The sequence below is a fragment of the Excalfactoria chinensis genome, chromosome 8 (assembly GCF_039878825.1).
Source record: "Excalfactoria chinensis isolate bCotChi1 chromosome 8, bCotChi1.hap2, whole genome shotgun sequence".
Lineage (NCBI taxonomy): Eukaryota > Metazoa > Chordata > Aves > Galliformes > Phasianidae > Excalfactoria > Excalfactoria chinensis.
This window is the reverse complement of record NC_092832.1, coordinates 4693701-4717939: the sequence shown is the minus strand read 5'-3', so window position 1 is coordinate 4717939 and position 24239 is coordinate 4693701. Positions and strand designations below refer to the sequence as shown.

Here is a 24239-nt window from a genome sequence, read left to right as displayed (position 1 = left end):
GAAAGATGTATTATAAAGTATGATTAAAAACTGAACATCCTGATTCTGCTATGAATACCAGTACTAGCAGCCTGCAATTTAAGTCAACTGCAGTTATAAGTCAAATTGTTGTCGCTTTGTTAGTGTTACCATAGCTTATTCTTTACTCATTCTGTCTCCTCATCTGTCTATCTATCCAAAATATTTTAGTAATCTGATAGGTTTCAATCAAACATTCATAGTTAACAAACAAAAAATAATCAAGGTTTTACAACCTTGCTTCCTGCTTAAGCAGAACTGCTAGTATCAGTAGGGTACAGAACTGGGACTAGATTCCTTGACTTGCTATCAGATGGGAGATTATGCCTTTGACGTCAGTGAAAGCATGGTGAATTTTTGAGTTGCATGGTTAATGAAAATCACCTCTTTCATTTTTAATTGCTGAGAGCACACCTTGTCTCTTCCTATAGCAATGAACATTTTTTGATATGGTAATAGAAATAGGATGCTCCAACAACTTCATACTTGTTGCTGATTTTCACATTTAGAAGTACTGCCTCCACCATCTTTACAAAATGAACTTTTGAATGTTTACCAGAGGTCTCAACACTGTTTGACACTTTGCACTTCTGACATTATCTGTTGCAGTATAAAATAGGAAATACCGAGGCAGTATTTCCTACAGTCATGAAACTTAGAAATACTGAGATAGAAGTTAAAATATTGCAAACTGGCGGATCAGTGGAGGGCTACACCAGATGATGAAAGCAGCCCAGTCCTTTATAAGTAACAGTGATATAGTTTATGGAATTGACATCAGGTCTTCTGTGCTTAATTTTAGTCAACATTGCTGAATAAACAATTCAGAAGTGTTACTTACACAATCTGTCTGCTCTCAAAGAAGGTTTTGCTATAAGTGATGAAAAGTATAGAAAGCAAAAATGAAATGTCAGCCTCAAGACGTAGGTTATATTCTAGAGCTGTGTAAAATAACAAAACCAAGAAAGAACGATTCTTAATTCTTGCTGAATATTTTAGTTTAACTGAGCCTGCAAGCTTACTCATCAAAGTCATCTGGTGCTTGGACTGCAAGAAAGCATTGCTTGGATTACAGAGACGAGAGCCTGCAGTGAGAACCTAAAAGTGTCCATATTTGAAAAACTGGAAAGCTCGGTGAAGTATCTTGATTAAAATGTGCTTTTGAATTCCTGCCCTTGGGCATTTCTTTCAGTATTAATGCTTACCAGATAAAGAATGCAGTAAATTAATAGTAATGACTTACATGTATTTCAATTTTTAAAAGATATCCATCATAATTGCCCACAGAGACAATATTTAAAATATGCGGTGGTAAAAGCATGAATGAAAACTGCTTTAGAAATAGCACAGATTTCTAGTAATAGATGGCTCTTGCACTGTGTCCTACAGGTCAAAAGACTAAGCTCAGCACATCCAGACTGTAACACTGCCAGGGAAGACTTTCTTGCAGATCATTCAGGATTGGGGCAGCATTTGTTGCTATTGGTGTTCTAGCAAACATAGGTTTGTCTGGTAAACTAAACTGCTTGCTGTTGTTAACAGAATCAGATACTGGCCTAATAATCTGGGACAAGGAATGCAAACAGGAAAAGTTAGATTTCACAGTAGGAGGACTGCTGAAACAGTTAGACAAATGGTAGCTACATCAAAACTGTGTAGAAGAACTTTGACATAAGCTGTCTTCAAGGCTTTAAAAAACAAACAAAACAAAACAAAAAATCCCAGCTTCTCCTTATTTCTGGCCTGAAAGCACTGTTCTGAAAGGCGAGCAGCAGAAAGCAAAGACCAGCCATTCCTTTAAGGCCTTTTTTGTTGTTCATGAAAATATTTTCAGTTCTTCCATTCATTTAGCTATTGGCTTCCTAACGAGTGCCAGCTGGAAACTATAACCATAGTAGTCCTTAGAATGAGCACTTTTGAAAATAAAAGAATTTAAGAAAAGTCACTAACTGTTGTCCATGATGCCCTTAATAAGTAACACGGATTCAAAACAGAGGAGCAGCCAGTACCTTCTATTTGAGCTCCTAAATATACACCTAGAAATCTAACCATAAAAATGTCCTACTTTGAAAAACCCGTACACAGATATTATAAGAAGTCCTTTCATCAGTACTCGCTAAATATGCATATTTCAGCCTACCATGCTGTAATAGCTGCTACTCCTTAAAAGATCTTTAAATGATCTAGAAAAAAAAGTGGACTAAACTTAAAAAGAAAAACAAAAACCACAACAACAACAACAACAAAACCACCACCACACAATTTAGAATGGAAGATAAATGTTTCAATACTCTTAAGCTTTAGTTTTGCAGTGGTTCTGTTGGAACAGATTACTGGCAGAACAAAGTATAATTCCATGGAATAATATGAAGTAATAGTGCTTTAGAAACATTTGTCTTCATGAATTTCTCAGATAATGCTTTTTTACTGAGGCAGATGCATCCCTTTTCTACAACAGGGTTGTATCTCACCAATTACGAATTACTGATTGCAATTCTTACAGGCTATTTCTGGGATAATTCCTGATAAGTTCTCACTTTTTCATTCATTAAAAGAACGACATGGCTGAAGAACAATGATAGCTCAGGAAGAAAACCCATAATGGTTATTATATGTGAAGAAGGCAAAGTCATGTTTACTAACTTTACTGAAATTATAGCAAACTGTAGCACACTCAGATTCCTAAGATATATCCATAGAAATAAATAATACTGTCTCTGTTTTCCCCTTTTAGTTTTGTTATTATATGTATTTAAAGTATGTTCACCAATGAGCATCTTGGAGTATCTTGTAAATATCAGCTAAATAGGGAAGGATCACTGTGCCTGGGCTGTCTCATAAAATTCAGAGCATAAAACCCAGGAGTTATCAGAACAAAATTTAAATACAATCAGATTTTGACTTCCAGTCTTCATTAGGCTCTTGAACAGAAATAGAAATATATTTCATTCTAAATGAGTCACCCTCTCAACAGTTTCTTTTGGGAATTAATTGTGTAGCCAGAAGTTGCCACAGCAGTCACTTTCCTGTCAGTCCTTTTAGGCTGATGGCTGTCCTTCCTTCTGAAATTACAGAAGCTGATTGTTTTACTCTGCAAACCCTGTCTTCAATAAAAGTCTCTTGAACTGTTTGGTCCTTGATCACCATCACCATTAGCTGCAGTCAAAAATTATTTGCTGTACAGTTCATAGACAGAGAACAGATGTCAGATTTAATGTATCCTACCCAAAAATGTGCAGGGCTATCTTCAATGCTCACTGAAGTTTCTGAGTGGCTTTCAGCCCATTAACATTTAGAACAGAAAAAAACCTCAAGGTGTGGGACTTTTTTGTTTATAGGGACAACTGGCCATTCTGACTTTCTTAGTTTTCTTTAAAGGGATAATCAAATTAACTCAAAAAAGAACTCTCAACAAATAATCTCTCTTCAATGTACACTTGTTCCAAGACTGCTGAGTACCACTGTATTCATCTGTGGTAGGATCACTATAGATGTTTGAACTCTTAAGATCTAAGATATGATATAATAAGAGAAATGCATGCTTGTGATGAACTGCAGCTGCTCATGGAACTGACCTATAGACTGCTTCTCAGTAGAGCTTTATGTAGGAAAAGATGGTTAGAAACCTTTCGTACAGCCAGTTAGCATATAGAAGTCAAAACGAATTTGGGGGGAATCACTACATAAGTATGCTAAGCATTTCTTTTTCTGCAAATAAGTCCAGGTCATCTTCTGTCAAAGAAATCAATCCAACACAGAATTTGTCAATTTGTGACAGCAGCAGACTCAGATTTCCAGTAAGAAGCTGTGAATGGAAGCTGATAAATAAGGGAAGAAACAGGAGCTGAAGTGTTGCACGTGCTTAAGTGTAAATTGATTAACAGAAACACATTACCTGTTAAAAGAGATGCGGGACAGAAGCCTGTGTGGAAAACCTCTTTTTGTTTTGGATCATTGCTTCAGTTGGTCATTATCTAGAAATTAGAACAAAGCATCTGTTGTAAATCAAAATATTTACTTAACTGCAAAGTTACTGAAATAAAGGTATTTAGCCTTACAACATGATTATGGCTAGGAAGATAATAAATAGCAACGTTACCCTTTTATCCCAAATGCTGCTGCTCACGTAATTCCAGAGATATTTCTGCTGCCATTAGATACACTTTTGATGTATGCTTTTTGTGTACTGTACTGTTCCCCATTGCAGTGTCAGATAGATTTTAACATGCATACACTTAGCTTGTTCCAAAAGTAATGCCTCCTATTTATTATTATAGAAACTATGGAAACTAGAGATTGTGAAATGAAATAAAGTGAAAGTTGTATTTTTAACTATTAAAATACAATCAAAATGTAATCTAGTTTTTTACAGTTTCTTTTTTTTTTTCAATTTATGATTTTATATTTTTTTAAAATGTGATTATTAAAGCATTAAATGTAAAGCACTGCCATAGGATTTAAAGTAAATGTATCATTGTATGCATAGGAAGTCTAGCCTTGAAAATGCTAACAAAAAAGCTGCAACGTAAAACGTATGAAGTTTCCCTCATGTAATTCATTCTCATAATGTATCCTGACCTTGCAGTATTACGCTGTGATCTGGGATCCAGGTTAGAGCTAATTAGCCCCACTGACTTCTAGATGCTCCTTATTTATTTAGCTGGACCAGATCAAAAACCATTTATCATGCTCAGTCATTTGCTCTTTTCCTTTTAATTTCCAAAAGGGAGGTGCCAGCAGAGGTGGATTTTCTTCTTACTTAACATGCTTTTACACTTATTTTGGTATAATTCTAAACTAGCATAGAAGTTCTTGTGTTTCTACTAATCTAGTTCTATCTTGCTCTTTTCTTCTTCCATAGGAAGTAAATAGAAACCTTAGGGTGGGGGAAAAAAGCAAAGGAAGCTTAAATATGGTCTGTGTCTTACATGTAATGTGAACCAAATGTTCTCATCCATACCAGTATAAATGTGAAAAGCTCACTGAGTGAGTAGAGGTACTTCAGTCATACCACAGTAATGGAGACCAGAATTTGGCTCTACAAATTTAAATATTAAAAGTTACAAGTTATCTAGTGGGTGGCAATCCTGCCCATGGCAGGGTGGAGAGGAGGAGTGAAATTTGATGGCCCTTTCCAACCCAAGCCATTCTACAGTGTTATTTCAAGCGCTGAGGTAGTACATAGCTAAAATTTTCTTGTACTACATTCGAAAACTATGAAATGATGCTGGAGCCATCTGATTAACAGGATGGTAAGCTGAAAGATGCTGAGACACTTAAGATCATACACCTCTGTGTTCTAAAAATGTGATTTCTGAAGGATTCTCCTTTGTCATTCCAGAAATCCCAGCACCTGTGAACTGTTTTGCTCTGGCTACTACTGTATAATCTGTTAGTGGCAGTGAAAGCTGCGCATCTCTCTTTGAATTTTGTTTTTCAAAATAAGGATATATGCTGTTGAGAAACTCACTATAGTACTTAATGAGAAGAATGAGCACTTACAGTTGGTTCTCCATCAGTGGAAACATAAAAGAATGGCCATCAAGCCCCTGCATGACAAGACTGACTTTTAGGATCTATATTCTGTATTTTGACAAACTTACATAGTCCAGTTTTCAAAGCTGATACACAAGTTTCACAGGGAGAGTTAACTGCACCCCAATGACTGATGAACAGAGCTTTCTCATTTGTGGTCTATTTCCTTGCAATCTCAGATCTTAGTGCTAAATCAGAAGGATGCAACAGTATATAATTAGTTTGCAGCTTTCTTCTCATCTGAGAAAATTATTAATGCGAATTATATTACAGAGTAAAATCACTTAGATAAGCTATGAGAAAATTCTTGTGAGTGGCCCTATGTCTGCTAATAAATTAACGGTGTCCTTTATATGCATGTCTTGGGTCAACGTAATAAAATGGGAGGTATTACTTTGAGAGCAGCCCTCATACAAACAGTAATCCTAATTTGAATTTCATACAAACAGGCAAACAGCATGCCCTTGGTGCTGTTTCTGGCTGTTTCTTATTGTTTCATCCCAGAAATTCTGTGGGAGAAGCATGCTAGAGAAGAGATAGTTTACAGGAAGAGGTGAAGCTCACAGGTTACAGTGACACTGAGCACTGCAGAACCATATGAAAGTGGCAGAGCAATTACAGTCTCCATTGATAACTTCTAAACCGTGTTCTTTCCTGAATTTGTGAGCCATCTTCCTACTTCTCTATCCTGGTCTTCTAAGCAGGCCACTTATTGGCTATGCAAGTATTTCTCATCCTGCTTTGTACTTCAGGAAGGATAACTCTAAACAGTTAGGATCTAAGCTCTGCTGTTTTCCAAGACCTGTTTATTTTTGGCTGGATTCTTAGAAGCACAAGCTTTGTGACTTATCAAGAGCAACTGTATTTAGTGCTTTCTGTAGAGGCCTTGTGTAGGTGGTTTGAATGTGCATGGTGCACTTCTGAAGAACTCTTGAGACTAATGTCATGTCAGCCTGTCTATAAATGTAAGGACAAATGTAGGTGTTCACGACTGTTCCAACTTCATTTCCATAGTTTCAGTAAATATAAAAAATATTGAAATACACCAGAACAAAACTGCTAGTAGGAGAGAGAACATCTGCAGAAATCCAAATATATGGCAGCTTAACACAGGAAAAGTGCAAAGTTTTAACACTGAGGCCCTGTTTGCAGTGGCAGCTAGGACTGGTTACATCCTAATCTGCTTTTAAAAATGGTGTACACAAGAATTCTGCAAAAATATTTGTGGAGGGGGCACAAAATCAGAAATCCTGTGTTTTTCACAGGATGAATGCCAGGAGTTGGACTCGAAGATCCTTCTGGATCCTTTTCAACTAGAGATACTTATGATTCTATGAATGAATGATAAGTAGGTTTCTATGAAAAGCATGCTTTTGTGAAGGAGGATATTAAAATTTAGGAATTCCTGTCTGCTTTATCTAAAGAACTCTAAGGCACTCATTTTCTGTTCATTGATTGCTTGAAGTGTCTCTTATATACATTAGGGAAACAATTTATGTTGCAGTCTGTAAATATTAAGTAAGTCAGCCATCTTATTAATGGAGATGAGCTGATTAATCTTTTTGTCTGTTTAATTTCATATGCCTTTTCTATTTAGAAACCACTGTAAACTGAGTATGTTTTTTTTTTTTTTTACTGTTCATGATTCTTGACTTTCAGTTTGTGGAAATAAATGTTACCTATAGACTTTTAACAAATGGTTGTTTTTGTTATTTAGAATTTGTGGTTTGAATATTGCTTACTTCTATTATTCTGTTTTATGACTAGAAGTTTTTTAGCAGTAGAATGAGCATGAAGTAATGAATAATCTTGTTCAAGGATGAAGACTTTCCCAGCCAGCCTTTGTTCTAACAAAAAAATAATGAAGAAAAATAATCTGGTACAAATTACATAAAAGAGCAAAGGGAAAAAAGAACATAGCAGTGGTTGACTTATACTTTTACTGAGTTTTCCAGTGACTGGTTCAAATTACTATAGATACTGCAAAAGTAGCCATCCGCTACCAAAAAACAATGCGAGCGTTCCTGCAGTAACTTTAGAAATATGGTTACACATAGAAAGAGCTTTATATCTACTAATGTTATTCATCCAGAGGATGAAGGCAGGTGCTTGTTTGAATGTACTGAATCAGTAGGACATTTTAAGCAACAGAGTTAAAGCAGGTGTGTACTGTAGCATTCATTCAGATTGTATGTAGTATTAGCTTGTAATAAACATTTTGGATTTGTATTTCCAAATGTTAGCAGCACTAGTTTCTGACAGTAGATTAGTAGCTGAATGCTTCTGAAACTTTTAGAATTACTTCTTACAAGTTACTCAATAAAATGTGTTATAAATTTAAACCGCCAAATTCCCCTGCCTTTGGGAAACTGGTTTTCAATGAGTCAAGACATTCAAATATCTGATCATAACATTTATGTTAGATTGGATGAACCTTTACATACTTAAAAAATTAATTATCCCATTAAAAGAACATTCTGATGTAGGAGTTGTCTGTGAAAATCAATCCAGGATGCAGTTACTGTTATGATTACACAGATGCTTTTGCAATGAAATGCATTTTTTGCCAATTGTGGGGATGGAAGATGGATAACTTTTTCTTTTCTTTTCTTTTCTTTTTTTTTTTTTTTTAAACTTTTCAGCTGAACCAGTTGATGTGCTAAAAGTATTAGAATTTCATAATTCACCGGAAGGAGTATCAAGAACAGCAGGATTTTGCACTAATAGAAGAAATTCAAAAGGCTCAGATGTTGCCTACAGAGTTTCAAAAACTGCACAGCTCAGTGCCCCAACAAAGCAGCTGTACCCAGGTAAGACTGTCAGAAAGCTACTACTTGGTTAATTTATCTTACTGCCTGTACTTCTAAAGTATCTAAAAATGCAGCATGTAGTCCACTGTCAGTACCACAAAGTAATTCTGTTATCCCTAGAAGCGTGTCTGCACACAAATGGCAGGATTTGCTCTCAATCCATGGAACAAAACTGTTTTATGGTTTTCAGTGATAAAGCTCTTCTTCAAATTCTGCATCATTGCCAGAACAAGTTTGTAAGTCATATTACCCAGTTTTTCCATGATTCTATCTGAAGGAAAGCTTATTTGGTGGCTTTGGCATGCTTCCATGTTTCAGTAGTCTATTTAAAAGCAATTCGTCCTGGACCAATGCTATGCTGGTAGAAATGAGTTGTGACTGGCCACTGCAATATTGTTCCCAGAAGTACCATCTGCTAAGAGTTACTTAAGAGTATCTGAGTGTTTGGGGGACTAAACAAAGCTAGTTGTGGATAGCAGGTAATGCGATTCCATCTTCTCTCAAATTTCTCTAAAATGAAATAATCACATCTTGGAAGAAAATAATTGTATGCTGAAAAAAGGCTTTTACTCCGCTAGTTTTCTGTCACTCTTTTTGTTTAACCCAAACACATTGAGTTTGATTAAGTTCCTCTACAAACACAGATGTGAGCAAAGAAATTTTGCTCACTTTCTTTGTCTGTCCAAGTTTCAGTCATATGGATAAAGATAAAATGGTGAAATATTTATTATTTCCTAGCAAGAATGCATTCCCAGAGCAATATGGGAAACAGCTACAAACAGCGAAAGTGTATCTTGCATGTTTAAATTGTTGCTTCATTTTTTTACATTTGGTAGAAAGCCAAAGCAAAATTCACTAGGAAGGTAAGATCTATATTAATTTTTTAAACATTTCAACAAAGCTACATATGGTTAACAGAGCTCACTGCTTGAAAATACTATTCACTGGCCCTTGGCAATTTACAACACATTGCTGATATCAGTAAGTAAGTAAGGCTATCAGAGTGTGGACCAGTCTTTCATTAAAAGATGCAAAATGATCCATTATACTGAAAAGCTGCAGAAGCTGCACTGTGTAATTGTCACCCTTATATTTTGAGCTTTGGAATGTGTATCCTTGAAGCCAAGTGCTGTGAGAAAAAAACCTTAAATGTTCATTCAAATACAACTGGACATAAGATTAAACTGGCTTTGACTCACTGATGTTTTAAAAAGTTCAGAAGAGCACAGGCATTTTATGCTAAGTGAAAGCCTGAGACTCTGGGAGCTTGGGTTGTCTTGCACTTGTTCATGAATGATACTGTAGCATTAAGAGGTGATCTGACAGCTACACTAATAACTGTTCACTTGATTCTTGCTTGAATGCCAGAACAAAAATTTACCTCATGTTGTTGGCTGACTTTCCAAAGACTTAAGCCTTTGACAGCCTTAAGTACTCTTCTTTATAATGCTTTCAGTTTATGGATTATAACTTGGATGAGGAATTTGCTTGATTTCAATGGCTCATTGCAACATTTGTCTGTGCAAGAGGCAAATAAAAAGCACTGATCACTCGCAGTGTAAACAGAAACCACCACAAAACCTTGCTTAACACAAGAAAACGTGCTACCTTATTTCAATAAAGAACCTAGAAACAATTTTTTAGTAGTTGACTATGATAACTGCTTTGAATCCTGCTAAACAGACATTCTCTCCCCATCACAAGAAGTCCTTAATTTTCAAAGAATATTCTCATAGACCTTTGGATGAGTCTGTCCCTTTTTCTTAGTACTTTATGAAAAGACAACACGTGATAAACAAGGTTGAGCTGTGAGATGCTATTTTAGCTAAACAGAATGAGTTGTAATTCATCATACGCTTGCTTCCATCTAACTCCTATAACTCATCAGAACATACAGATTAACTTCTGGTTTCTAGGGAACTAATGACAAAAGCTGAGAGTATCAATACATTCATCATTTAAAAAATAGATCTAATAATATTCACCAACCAGAGTACAACAGACATTTATTTCACTGACTGGAAGGCATTATACTATTGTAGAGATAACTGTTGAGAATTTTGTCTTACTGATTTTTTTTTGTCAGTTATTAGATATCTTTTCCAGTGCAGTGTAGAAATGACAGGAATGTACCTCCAGGAAAAAAAAAAAAAAAAAAAAAGGATTTTTTTTTTCTTATTTCCTCCAAATTTTATTATGATTTTTGATATTGTCCAAATAGAACTATATGAATAACCAAAAACTTTAATAGTTTAGAAGGCTTTGATACCTGTTCTAGCTAAGTGTCCAAAACCTGTATGTGCATAAACTTTTACATTCATTTTCTGTTGGAAAGTTATTCATTTTTTGAATTTTAAGATGAACAGTGGAGGAATATTACTTTTATTCTCACAGTGTATGTGTAAGATCTGGAAATATTATGTCATTGCAGTGATAAGAGGAACTACTGAAGAAAGTATATGAGTCATTTAAGTCACCTTTCTGATAAAACCCCTATGTATTTTTTATAGGATACAATCAGATCGAAGAGCACACACCCAGACTAGATGTACACATCACCTGCCTTAAGCATTTTCACAGTAGTTTTAAAAATCATGCTTTTTAAGAACCCTGATGCTGCATATGTTAAGAATTAAAGCAAGAACACAGTTACAAAAGAGAGCAAATGTTTTCATACGGTAATTTTGTCCATATTCATTTTGGAGAATAAACAAATAAAATAAAACAGATTGCATATAGGGTCCTCTTAGCGAAAAATTTAAATGTCCATAGGGTAGTTTCAGAATTTGTAACTGCATACTTTGTTCTGTTTACAGATGGAGATTTTCCAGAAGATTTTTCAATATTGATGACAGTAAAACCTAAAAAGGGTATCCAGTCCTTCCTCCTGTCTGTCTACAATGAACAAGGAATTCAGCAAGTAGGTGTTGAAGTTGGAAGATCCCCTGTCTTCCTCTTTGAAGACCAAAATGGAAAGCCTGCCCCAGAAGACTACCCTCTTTTCAGAACAGTCAACATTGCTGATGGCAAGTAAGTGCAAAATTTTAAGATGAAAAGAAAAAAACCACAGAACATGGTATAACGATCTTTCCAAACAGATATTGTAAATAATTAAATAAATTATTAATATTTCCATATAGTTGGATTGGAGTGGTTCATAATCAGAGGAACTCTGCAGTGGAATGCAACTCCAGCTTAAAATGGAGTATGGAATCACAAATAAGACCAAACTATGAATCGTGAGTGAGAAAATAGCCATGGAAGTTAAAATTAAACAAAAGAAGACTTCCTGTTTTTTAGAAGACTGAAACAGTAGTCTCACTTTAAGGGTCATCTTCCTCATTTGAAGGTGATATGATAAGTGAAGGTAAACTGACATGACAATGCATAATTTTTCCTATCCTGAACCAAAACAGTGGATGAATAAGATCTTTTGAGATACCGGTATAAGGAAATTAGGGAAAAGTCAGCTGGAGAGTTAATTTGAAACCTTTCAAGGATTCATGCTTCATCCTTATTAATACACTTAATGCATTTTAACTGCAGTTGTTAATGTTTTGTAATCTAACTTCCCTTTGAAGACAAGCATTTGTTTTCCAGGAATACCATTCTAGTGCTTTTTGCATTTGTTATTGTTGCTTTCAAAGAGACATATATCCTTTCAAAGGTTTAATATTTCTTGTATCATAGTTAAAGAAAAGCTCCATAGGCATCCAAGATGCACAAGATGAAATTCTGTTTTTGTTTAAAAAACAGATTGGTAGATAAAAGGTGCCAGGTAAATTCAGCTACAATGAAATATGTTTCTAAATCAATAAAAAGATAAATAAAATATATTTTTTTGAAGTAATTAACAATTATTTTGGCTTGAGTGGCCACACAATGAGGTTATACCATGAATCCTGAACATGGCTTTCATAATTTCACCTAAAATGAACTTAATTTGTTACAATTTTCTGCAGTGCATAACATATGTATATGGGCATATACAACTTCTAAACCAACTGGAGTCAGTTTTATCTACATACTGAGCTATTTTTTCCACATGTTTAGCTTCTGCATGCTTTCAAAAATAGACTTTTTCTTCTGATTCAGCTCCTTTAGGAAAGACCTAGGGCAACAACCTTCATCTCAAAATGAAATATATTGAAAAAGTGTAAACAGTGTAATGTGCCTGAGGATGCATGGACAGTTTGCTTTTACAATGATAATATTTAACTGTGATCCGAGTGAGTTCTGGCTCACTGATACTGTTTAGCAGTCAGATTCCATTAGCTTTGAGGTGTTCCCCTTTATATACAGCAGCTCATTTTCTTTATCTCACTGAAACAGACCTCAACACTTTTTGCATCAAAAATGCTTTTTTTTTTTTTTTTTTTTTTTTCCTCTCCATGTTAAATTATTAAGTGCCTTGTTCTTAGATATTTTAATTGTCACAGCAGGGAGACTGACTAATTAATATGCCCTGCCATTCAAGTGTTATGAAGAACATGATACAGTTGAGCAAATTTTTAAAAGACATATAAGAATGTACAGTTAATTACATGTCAGTATTCTGAACTGCTTTACTTTTTTGGTGAAGTTTTATGTAGATGGAGCTATTTTGGCAGGAATATTGGCAATCATTTCCAGTGTTTGTAGCTGGAAAAGCTACTATGTTGGAACTGTTGTACATCTTTGAAAAATATCTGCAGCTGTGGAGCGCATACAGAAAAGCAAAAGAACGTAATAAAATTTTTGGGATTGATCATCAAGAATGGAGAGAAAAACGTAGTGCTAAGAGCTGCTCTGAGTGAGCCTTTATTTAAGTAGTTTGGAAAACCAAAGTAGTCTACTCTGATAAAATGTAAACAGCACACACACTTCTAATTTGAGTTCACTAACATTCTCTGGATGAAACTTCAGTGAATTTCACCTAATGTAGGATTGTGATGGTGGGCTCTGGATCAGATTCCTTTGCACAAAGAAACCTAAGTTATATAGTGGATAGACAAAACACAATACATTTGTGCATTTATGAAGCAAATAGAGACATTTAAAATTTTATCTGCAACTTTTTATCAGTGTATTAACTGGAATAATCTACTTTGACATAAACGCATTGACATACTCTTCAAAACAGGAATTAGAGTAGAATTATGTTTTGATAGGTGGCATCGAGTAGCCATTAGTGTGGAGAAGAAAAGCGTTACAATGATTGTTGACTGCAACAAAAAAGCAACAAAACCACTGGAGAGAAGTGACAAAGCAATTGTGGACACTAATGGCATCACTGTCTTTGGAACCAGGATTCTGGATGAAGAAGTATTTGAGGTAAAAAAAAAAGTCAATACTCAATTCAGTTTGTTGCCTAATCTAGTTTTAAGAAAATCGAGCTATTTATTTTTGAGAAAAGGATTTAATTAAGATTAGAATAATTTTCTTAATGGGAAAAGTTTATAAAATGTCGAAACTAATTTATAGAATGTGTCAGATAGGTTGATATAAAAAACAAGTGAAACAGAAGTGTCTCTATTGTTGGAAGTTACACTGCATTTCACTGTTCTTTTGCTTATGTGGTATCTGGAAAGGGCTTGCTTTCATTGAATTCCTGCCTATTATTGAAATACCTGAGATATTTATGAGAATGTCTGGCAAAGCTAAGTATTATGATAAAATTAGATGATATTATTTCAGATCTGTCTCTCTAAAGCAGTTACTGATATTTGTACAGGTTAACAGCACTTGAAAGATGAGTGGAAGGACCTGGAAAGTGTTCTACGTAATGTGGATCTTTCACATTGTTTATCCCACTTATTAATCTTTCCAGCAACTGGAACATACTTTGGCAATAAGGGCATATATGTTTCCATCATTTACTGGCCAAGAAATACATATAGGAAGGGTAAAATGCCTCTAAGGAAGTATGTGGCTGCCAATCATGAGGCCTTTTTAGGTAGAATTCTTATGTCAGTGATTATTTTTGCAGGCTAATAATGCAGCTTCTCTAAATGTGCACTACAGAGTTTCTTTTATAATACACGTATGCAACTGTGAAAACTGTCAAGTATAAATTTAAACTGTACAATTAGAAAATACAGATGAGTAGTTAACTTAGTTCATATTGAACATCTGTGCTCCATAAACACCAAGAGATGAAGTCCGAACTTTAATCAGAGTGCATGCTTAGGAAGCTGCATATGCACTGCAAAAGAAAATGTGAATTTTAGGTGTAACGTTGTGGCATTGTTTCCTTCAGAAATCCTGTATATGACAAAACATGAGCATTCTGATTGGGAGAATTTCTGGGACAAATGGGTCAATCATTATGGTACACGTCTTGTATTCCCAGCCTGATTTATCTGGAGTCACTAGTAAAGTTTGCACATCATTTTCCTTCTAAGATGAATTTCACAGTTGGTTTGTCTGTTGTAGAACAAGCACTATTCATCTCCAGGTGGGAGAATTACCTGCAATTTTCATTCGTATTTCCTTCTTAGATCACAAGCCATGTGTCACAACATAAATATTTGGCTATAAATTAGGAAAATGTTCAAGATACAGGAGAAACTAAAGCAGCAGGCCCTGGCTTGTTAGGAGAAAGTAAGGTTGGATGAAGACATGCTTAACGATTGAAACTGGTATTTAAAAATAAAAACTAGCAGATTAGTTGAAAAAATCCCAAAAGTAACTGCTATGTTTTTTCTTGAATTCAAACTTATGTGTAGTCAACTTGCAATAATCTGACAGTGACTTAAATAAAAATACTTCTCTCCAAGGGCCTTTTTTTGTCTGAGATTACTTGTTATCAAGATTAATAAAGGAAGCTAGTGATCCTCTAAAATTTTTACTCATAATCTCCTAAACTGACTTGAAAAGTCAGTCCATCCATTCCATCTAAGACCCACTAAGAAATAGACTGGCTTTGGACTTGCACCGTAAATAGTGCCGCTTTCTGTAATGCTAGTTTACCAACTGAATCTCAGTATCCAGCACTGAGAACAGCAACATGCCTACCATTTGCAATGTCGCTGTACATTTCCATATGCCTTCCTTGTTAGGTTTCCTTACAGACTTGACTGCACCCCTTTTCTCAGATAAACCAGTTATATTCTTGTTATTCTTGTAGATGCTGGAGGTTAAGATTTAGTCTGAAATTTCTTGAAATAACGGTTTACAGGTATTTCTTTCGGGATATTTTACTGCAGAGACAGAGTGAATATATTTATACATACATTCACAGTTGTTAGAATCTTTAGCTAGAAAAGTATGCGTTCAAAGTATGCACTTAAAACATCCCTCAACACTAAAACAAAATACTATGTCATATATAGTTATACTGATACATGTTCTTCAACTGTTGACCAAGCAGAATATAACAGAGTTCTCTCCAAGTTCACGATGTTTTCCTACTCCCTAAACAGATAGCATTCCTTTGTTTCATCAACATCACTTTGTCCACCCTTCAGCTACTCCTGCTAAATTTCTGAAGTTTGGAGCTGTCTCTTAGAATTTGTTTCCTTTCTGAATCTCCTCGTTATGTCTTAAATGCTCTAATTTAGCTCATTCATTATAACAATAGCAGCACAGGATGATGTCTAGTGGTTCTGTGGACCTGCTTGGTGGTATTTCTGTGGTGTGAACCCTGCTGTATCTCAATGCCAGATCACTGAATGTTTTGGGTTTGGTTGTTTGTTTTTTGTGTTTGGTGGGGTTTTTTGGTGGTGGTGGTGGGGTGTGTGTGTGTGTGTGTGTGTGTGTGTGTGTGGACGGTGTGATTCCAACCATTTGATCTCAGGAACTGTGGAATACAGAAACTCAAAACGTTTAAATAATAGACCTGTAAATAAATAATGTAATCCTAGACTTCGGTGACCTACTAGTGTGAGATGCAAAGAAGGGTTTCTTCTGTTCCTGAATCCCTTCATTCAGCATTGCATAACTGCAGGAAAAAGTAGTTACAACATTAAGGGAATTCACTCCCTTTGTAAGCACTTCAATACTGTCAGAATCAGAACTGTAACCAATTACATACATCATACATTCCTGTTTCCTTAGAGAGTATATCTAAATTGCTTTCAATCCCTGAAAACATGCATGAGCCAGAAGTTAATGTTACTTAATACTACCCTGAACTTGATTGTATTTGCTAATTTGATTGTATTTTTGGGAAAAACAATTCCTTCTTCTAGGGGAGGCTGGAAGAAATTGATCAGATGTTGGTACATGGCACCTAGTAAAATAATTTCAGATTTTTTAACTATGTCCATTGAAGTATGTTTATGGCTTAAATAGTAGATAAAAAGCAGGGATCTTTTTATTCTTTGCCAGTTTAAAGGATTTGTCACTCCTCATTTAGCACTGTTGGTGTGAACAATACAACAAGTGTTTTATAATAAGTTACTAACACAGTCATTATGCAGATGTTTCCCTTAAACATCTCCTTCAGAACTCCCCAAATGTCAGACTGATACAATGGTTATTTAGGTATCATACTGTAAATGAATATAACAAGCTAAAACCTGATGTATATAAAACTCTGATTTAAATGTAATGGAAGTTTTAACCACACACAGTCTACAGGACTAAATCCTTGTAATCCTTATAAAGAAAGGGTGCTGAATCTGATGCTAGGCATTCACCTGATTTCATAGAAACCACATGTTCATATATATCTGTACAGCATAAAAGTCTTTTCACAAACTGAGTGAGCATTTGAAGGCACGGTGATAATACCTTGAAACCAAAGTGATTTAACTTACAGGCCCTTTCAGATCAGCAACCATCCTTTGCATGTTTCTAAGAACGGCATGTCCAAGTACACAGGAGCAGAAAGACCATTCCTCATTATACACGTTCTGTGCAGAAGGTAGCAGTAGCAGAATGAGTAGAGCTTTAACTAGCTGACCAAACTTGCTGTACAGCTCAAGTAGAATGGAGAAGCTAGCCCAGAATAAAACTTCCCCAAAGGCATGCAGTATAAAAAAAATGAGTCATCAGTCTCCTGTTTCACACTCGCCTGCTGGGCTGCACTTCCAGCTAGTGTAGACGTAGCCAAAGTGATTCTCATGTTGCATCACTTTTAATAATTGCAAGTAACCAACTAAATACTTAATGTCAGTCAGACAGAAAAGTAATTTTCAACATAAGTGGATCAAAAAATGCAATCACTTCCAGGCAGAATTATTTAGAAGCAGCCTTCTAGCTATCAACACCAGAGAACAACATCAGGGAACTGGCCAACTTTCTATGTTGGGATGAAAAGAAAAACAATAGCAAAAAAGCAGAGCAACAGGTTTTTCCATTTCAGGGGCATCTAATAATAAAACAAAAGTCTTTTCCTCAAAACTCATGATTTACCTTGTTTTTGATTTTTTTTAAAAAAATTATTGTCTTCCTTTTTTCCTCCTGAAAGAATGGTGATGTGGTGATTTAATATATATATATAAAATATACATATACATATTATATATATTTATATATATATAATAGTTTTTCCAATCTTACACATGAAAAAGAAAAGCAATTTTGTTTTCCTTATTTCTGAAAGCAGATTTGGGGGAGTTCAAATTCATTTTCAAGATGTTCCCAAGAAGCAAAAAAAAAATATTAATTTATCTAAACTGTTTGTAATTAGCTTTAACATTAAGAAGTTGGGCTCAAGAAGTGAATAGGGCCTTGAAAATAAGTAACAACTTAAAAGATGAGCAGATCTTTCATCCAGAAGATAGGATGTCCTTTTTGGATCTTTAAACACTTTTCCTGTTGAGAGGGTGTATCTATATAGCATTAAGCAATATATTGTTTATGCGTGTGCTTGTTATGTACATGTGCTGTATATACAGGCATAGCAATAAGCTACAATCTCTCAGCCGAGAGTTGCAGTAGACTTTGATCTATGAGCATTCATGTTTTGAAGGTTAAAAGTTATGATTGATCAACCCTTTTCTTCACTAAGCTGAATATATACTACTATAACCATAGGCTTTCTAAGAATCAGGAAGACATTGATTTCTATGGAAACTTTGACCGATACAGAATTCTTCTTTCAGTGTATTGCTTTTACAGTGCTGCAGCCTGGCAGGTTCTCAATGTCTTTCTCTAGCTATATCGTGAAATGGGCCTGGATTATGGAATATCATATGAAAGGCCCCTGGAATTCTTCAATCTTTCAAATCTTTGCAGGAAGATTAAATGAATTCTGCAGCAGATTTTCTAACTACAGTAGTAATAATATCCAGGCTGTCTAGACTTTTGTTCTGTTACATCTATAGTTGAACTGTCACTTAACTAATTAAAGGAAGTTGTCATATACACACAGGTCAGAGCTTCTGTTCTCTTACAGGATATTCCACTCTGGAATTCCTTGGTTTTAGCCACTATATGAAAATGAAAAATTTTCATGATATTCTCCTGAGCCTATCATTGACTTTGTTATGTACTTATCTCCCTTTACATAGCCATATTTAAAAATTCATTATCTATATGTGTATGTTTTCCCCAGAATGAAATGTTTTCCCCATGTTTTTCTCATAATGAAATAATCCTAGAAAGCCTATTATTTTAAAGTAAGAAACTGCAGCTTGAATTCTCAGCTCTGGTCCAGTCACATTCTTATGTGGAATGCTACTTGTACAACCACAAAGTGGGATGGCTTTTAAAACTTATTTAAAAAAAAAAAAAAAAGTTTTCAATCATTTATGAAGTTTACCTCTGTAGACCAAACAGGGAAGGTCCTGTTGAGCTTCCTAGGGTGTATGTACCTGATATTCCTTAGAAGAAGTTCACTTTCACTGTGCAGAGCTATTTTAAGCTTCTTGAGAAAGATATGACAGACATCTGTCCATACAACTGAACCATCTGAGGTTCTTTAAGAACTAGGGAACCAGACTGCAAAGATTTAAATACCAGGGGAGAAAACTAGTTTTAGCTTTTCTTTCTTCATAAGTGTGATTGTCTTCACAGTCTTGTTATAAAGACAAGTGTATGAATTTTTACAATGCTAAGATTTTTTTAACCAGAGATAGTTGGTAAATGGATTACCTTATGGTTGTACTTCTGTAATGTACCATGTTTAGAAAGCAAAAGTAATATCACATAGTTTAAAGGAAAAGAGAATTTGCCTCAGTGTTTCAATAAGACACATTATATTAAAGATTATTTTATTATCAGATTTTGAAATAATTAGCATAACAAGGAGTTGACACACTTTTTGATAATAATGAGATAATGACTTGTTCCTTACATCTGAGGCCCTCAACAATTCACATAGAGAAAAATCAGACACTAATTCAATGTTTTCCTTATTCTGCTATTTTTGTGGAATCTAATAGAAGTTCTGAAAAGTTAGAATCAGATATAGAGATCACTACCATGAAACTAACTAAAGCAAAAATTACATCAAAAGTTAGTCCTTCAAACCGGGAAGACAAATTGACACTCTATTACTTTCCTATAAACTATGTCTCCATTTCATTTTGCATTAGAAAACTTGGTATATTTTGTGTTTTGAAGTGTGAAGAGAGTATGGATAATATTACGACTCAGCGAGGTGTACGTTTTCAACAACATCTAGAAACGCAAATATACAAACCTTATTCTGCAGTGTCAGTGTACAGTGCCCAAGATTCACAGAGGAAATTTCAGCAACTGAATTAATTACATACTCCTTATTCTAAGCTAAGCTGTTCCTTGTCATAGGAAAGCAAATCTGAATAAATGTTCCACTGTTCGAATAGGCAGACATTCAACTAATTTGAGTGCATTCTCCCATCTTTGTAGCTCTGTAGTCTTGTTCTTCACAATTGCTTTGACATGCTACAAAGGCTCTCTAAAGAAAGCAAACATTTCCTGACATGTAATTAACTCCCTTTAACAGTCTTGGAGGATTCTGCAGAGTAGCAACAGTCCCCTTTAGAGTAACGCCACAGAAGTAATCCTTCTGTATCATGTTTGCATGCTAGGCATAACTGATGGGCAAGTTATTTTATGATTCCCTGACAGCTTATTTCATATAACCATGAGGCTGATTCAAAAGCCTGTGATTTTAGTTATGTGCACATTCCCAAAGGAGGGGAGCTGAAACATTCATAGACTTTAACTATTTCTTTTCCATATCTTGATGGACTACTCAGTTACACACTGAGCTGTACTATTTTTATTCAAATGGATTTAGGATCAAAACAAAATGTCTTCAAATTGACCCATTGTAGTTACCAGAGGTGCTTGTATGCTTACTATTAGATATGTTTAAACATATTGCTAAATATTCTCCTTTACCTGTGGGCAATTACAGCAGAGATCTCAGCTTTTTCATGACCATTCTGCAAGTAATATCTTAGAGTATAGCCACATTAAGTATTTGTGGTTTCTTCACAAACAACTATAACGTTCCATCTTGGAGTCAAAACTTCAAGAGCTTAAATCAAAGAGCACTCTTCTGAAGATTGAAATAATTCTCAAAGAGAAAAGTGCATAGATTTGTCAAAAAAAATTGCTGTGACTACATCATGACTGTTGCAATGGTGAAATCTGCAATAATTTGTGGAATTGTGTGCTGAGATGTTTCACTCAATCTGAAATGAAAGTTCTTTGTTGACTAGTGAAAAAACATTGTCAATACCTCACAAATCCTGACAGAAGCTATTTAATTAGCAAGGGAAGGAAACACAGGCAAAAGAATAGTGTAAGAAAAACAGTATTTTTGTATGATATGTTGAAGGAAAAAGAGGAAAACAAACATTTGAGATGCCAAATGGAAAATAAATTAGTTCCTCTGTAAACTTATCACACATGAATGGCCAGTAGCATTTTGTGTATATTGTGCAAGACTTCTGAGAGCCTCCCTCTCCATGAACCCATGACAAGTAGACAGGCGGGGCTGGGAAGTACAGTCAATGGATCGGGAGCAGCTTTAAGCAATTAGGGACATCTAAGCCAAGTGGTAACAGCATGCTGAGTGCTTCTTGCAAACACAACATCCAACAAGAACAAGTGCCAAAATTCCATGGCATTCAAGATCAGCACAAAGCAAGCTTCCAACAGAATACTAGCCATATTCTCCCAGTTGGGTTCTCTAAGCTTATTGTACTAAAAAGATAGCAGTTTCAAGAGCAGTTCTTACACTACTTAGATTGGCTGGCACACTGTGTGCTCTTTATTGATCTGTGTGGACAACTAAGAAAGCCATAGATGAGCACATATGAGTGTACAAGACGACAGTGATCTGAACTCAGCAGAGGACAGAAGCTCTTAGCAACTTACTCTAATTCTTGTTCAACAGTGTTCAGTGTTGAACAGTTTTGTTCTGACAAAATAGTTTACCAATTTTGTCTCTCAGTTGCTGTTCTTTTTTCTAACTTATTCCTGTGCTTCTCTTAGCTTTAATTTGGCTACTGAAAGAGAAAGGGCAGAGCATTTTGGAAACACCCTGTGGTAGAGAAAGGGAATGCATAACCAAGACTGACACTGACTGTACAAAACTGTTCAAAGCACCCTTCTTGTGCCCCTGAAAGAGTTGCATATATAATCAACTGGGTAATTTCTCTGGAAGTACAGCATGGTATGTAGATCAGTGTCCAAATAAGGAAGAATCAGTTTGCAGAGGAAACAAAGGACAGAAGGGGCAGTTCAAAACCACTGATGGGGATAGACTACTGCACTGTAGCATTTCTAGAAGCGTAAAAAAGAAGTACACTCCAACTGTAAATTCACCTGAGATACAAATAAATTGGTTAAGGGAGTTGAGACTACTGTGAGAATCAGATTTGTAATGTATAGCTTCTATATGCTAAGCAATTAAATACTCCATATATCTTGTTAAATATGTTGGTAAATTATTATAGAACTAGGAAAAGAGGAGAGAGGATTTCGATTATTTCAGTTAGTGGTTTGCTTGCTAGTTTCTGTAATTTCTCTTTTGGAAAAGAAGGAGGATTCCAAACTAGTCTTTACTATCTGAAAATATTCTCCAAGTTTTATTATTTGTTGAAGGCTGCTATTCCAAAACGTTTAAAGCAATTTTGGAAATGCTGAGGTGATCATGAATTTTCCTAGTTCTACATTTCCACCAGTTGGAATTTCTCTGCATGGAAGAGCTCTGCATGCAGTGCAGAGGTATACCAACAAAGTTATTCCTTTACCCCCTTACTGGTAAAAACCAAAATAAAATATCGTCAGAAATACATTAAAGGAAAAAATCCTCCATTACTTAATGTGGAAATTCAGTGGGCAATTGAAGCTAATGGGTTTTGACCTAGAACATGTGCCAATTTTCAACAATCTTATTTTTATGACAGCATGAGAAGCTCCTGAATGAGGAAACTTATAGTAGAAATGTTGGCAGGAATTTACCAAACACTGTTTAAATGGTACTGTTATGTTAAGAAACACGCTGAATATCAGCCAGCTCTCTGTAGAAAATGATAAACATATGTGATCACTGCAGGGGATCTCAAAGACATTTTTATTATCCAGAAGAGTACGTCTCATAGTGTGATGTTTCTATACATGATACATCACATTGGTTTCAATATATTCTATACTGCATATTCACACAGTGTTTGCCTATTTGTTTTATATTCCAAGAACTGCTTCTCTTGTGCAACCTATTTTATTGTTTTCTTTCTTTTTGAGAGTTCAGATGTAATGAAAACTCTCACAATTATACTGTTGATCACTTGCATGCTGAGCTGCATGCTGGTAGTAGGAAGTGCCCTGAATTAAATCTTAGGAATTTAGGCTGGTTCCCAGTGAAGAAGTAAACAAACAGCATGAAAATGACAGAGCAGGAGTTATACCTTCCCACCCTCTCCCTTCCAAGGCAGACAGTGTGTTCAGCCATAATTTTACACCTCTAACCATTTGTCCTATGAATAGTTAGGATGCCATTTAGAATAGTAGCAGAAATTAAGCAGAGATGTTACATTTACATATGTGATAACATGCAATATCTAATACGTATGTTCTGTGCCTAGTTTTGTTTTCTAAATGAAAACTTGTGATGAACGGAAGACAAAATTTGTTTTTGTTATTTAATCTACATATGCTTTCCTACAGGGTGAAATCCAGCAATTGTTGATTATAGCTGACCCCAGAGCTGCATATGACTACTGCGAGCATTATAGTCCAGACTGTGATTCCCCAGTGCCTAATGCTGCTCAGGCTCAAGATCCTCAAGTTGATGAGGTGAGTAATCAGTCATGTATAAAAAGATTTATTGCACATTAGTGGTTGTGCTGAATACAAGTTACCCAGGGAGCATTTAATTACAGCTAAATGGCATACTTTGTTCTAGACGCGAGAAAGAAAGGTTGCAGGAGTGCATTACTTTTTACCATGCAATCATTTATGTCAAGTATTTGAAGGCAGCTATCACACTGATATTTAAATAACCAACATTCTTATCAGCATTAAACTAATTCTTTAAAATAAGATAGCAATGTGTGCTTAGTCAAACCTTTTTTTTCCTCCTGTGTATATTTATGATTTCAGTGAACCTGAGTACCTTCAAATGCCACATTAAAAAAGATATGGGAGATCTGAGTACACTGGAATCACAAAACTCTTCTGCTAGAAATGTCATTTTCTAATAAGCTACAGCCACAAAATTATTTTAGCCAGATCCACTGGTAGCAGGTAATAAAATCAACAGGAATAAAATCAATGTTGGCCTTTTCCCCAGAAATATGAAAATTGTTCAGAAATCACTTGTCTCTCTAGACAGTTCTTACAGCTGTAAGTTAATCAATTCACTAATGGCAAGACAGTCTCTCAGATTAGACCTTGGAGGGTCAGCAGCTGTATGCATTGTCATACATATTCCAAATACCTGTAATAAAGTTCTTCTCATACTTCCGCTATGAAGTGGAAATGTTCTGTAAAAGGTGGTTTGTCTTA

At 35.3% G+C, this 24239-nt stretch overlaps 1 protein-coding gene across 4 annotated transcripts in view; it reads left to right on the top strand.

Moving 5' to 3' along the window:
• Window positions 1–24239, top strand: part of COL11A1 (collagen type XI alpha 1 chain) — a 120173-nt gene that overhangs the window by 5206 nt on the left and 90728 nt on the right. For all 4 annotated transcript variants that reach the window (XM_072342935.1, XM_072342934.1, XM_072342933.1 and 1 more), the window contains exons 2-5: window positions 8196–8363; window positions 11180–11393; window positions 13514–13676; window positions 23400–23528. In XM_072342935.1, the coding sequence (XP_072199036.1) occupies window positions 8196–8363; window positions 11180–11393; window positions 13514–13676; window positions 23400–23528 (674 nt within the window). The remainder of the gene's footprint in view (window positions 1–8195; window positions 8364–11179; window positions 11394–13513; window positions 13677–23399; window positions 23529–24239) is intronic.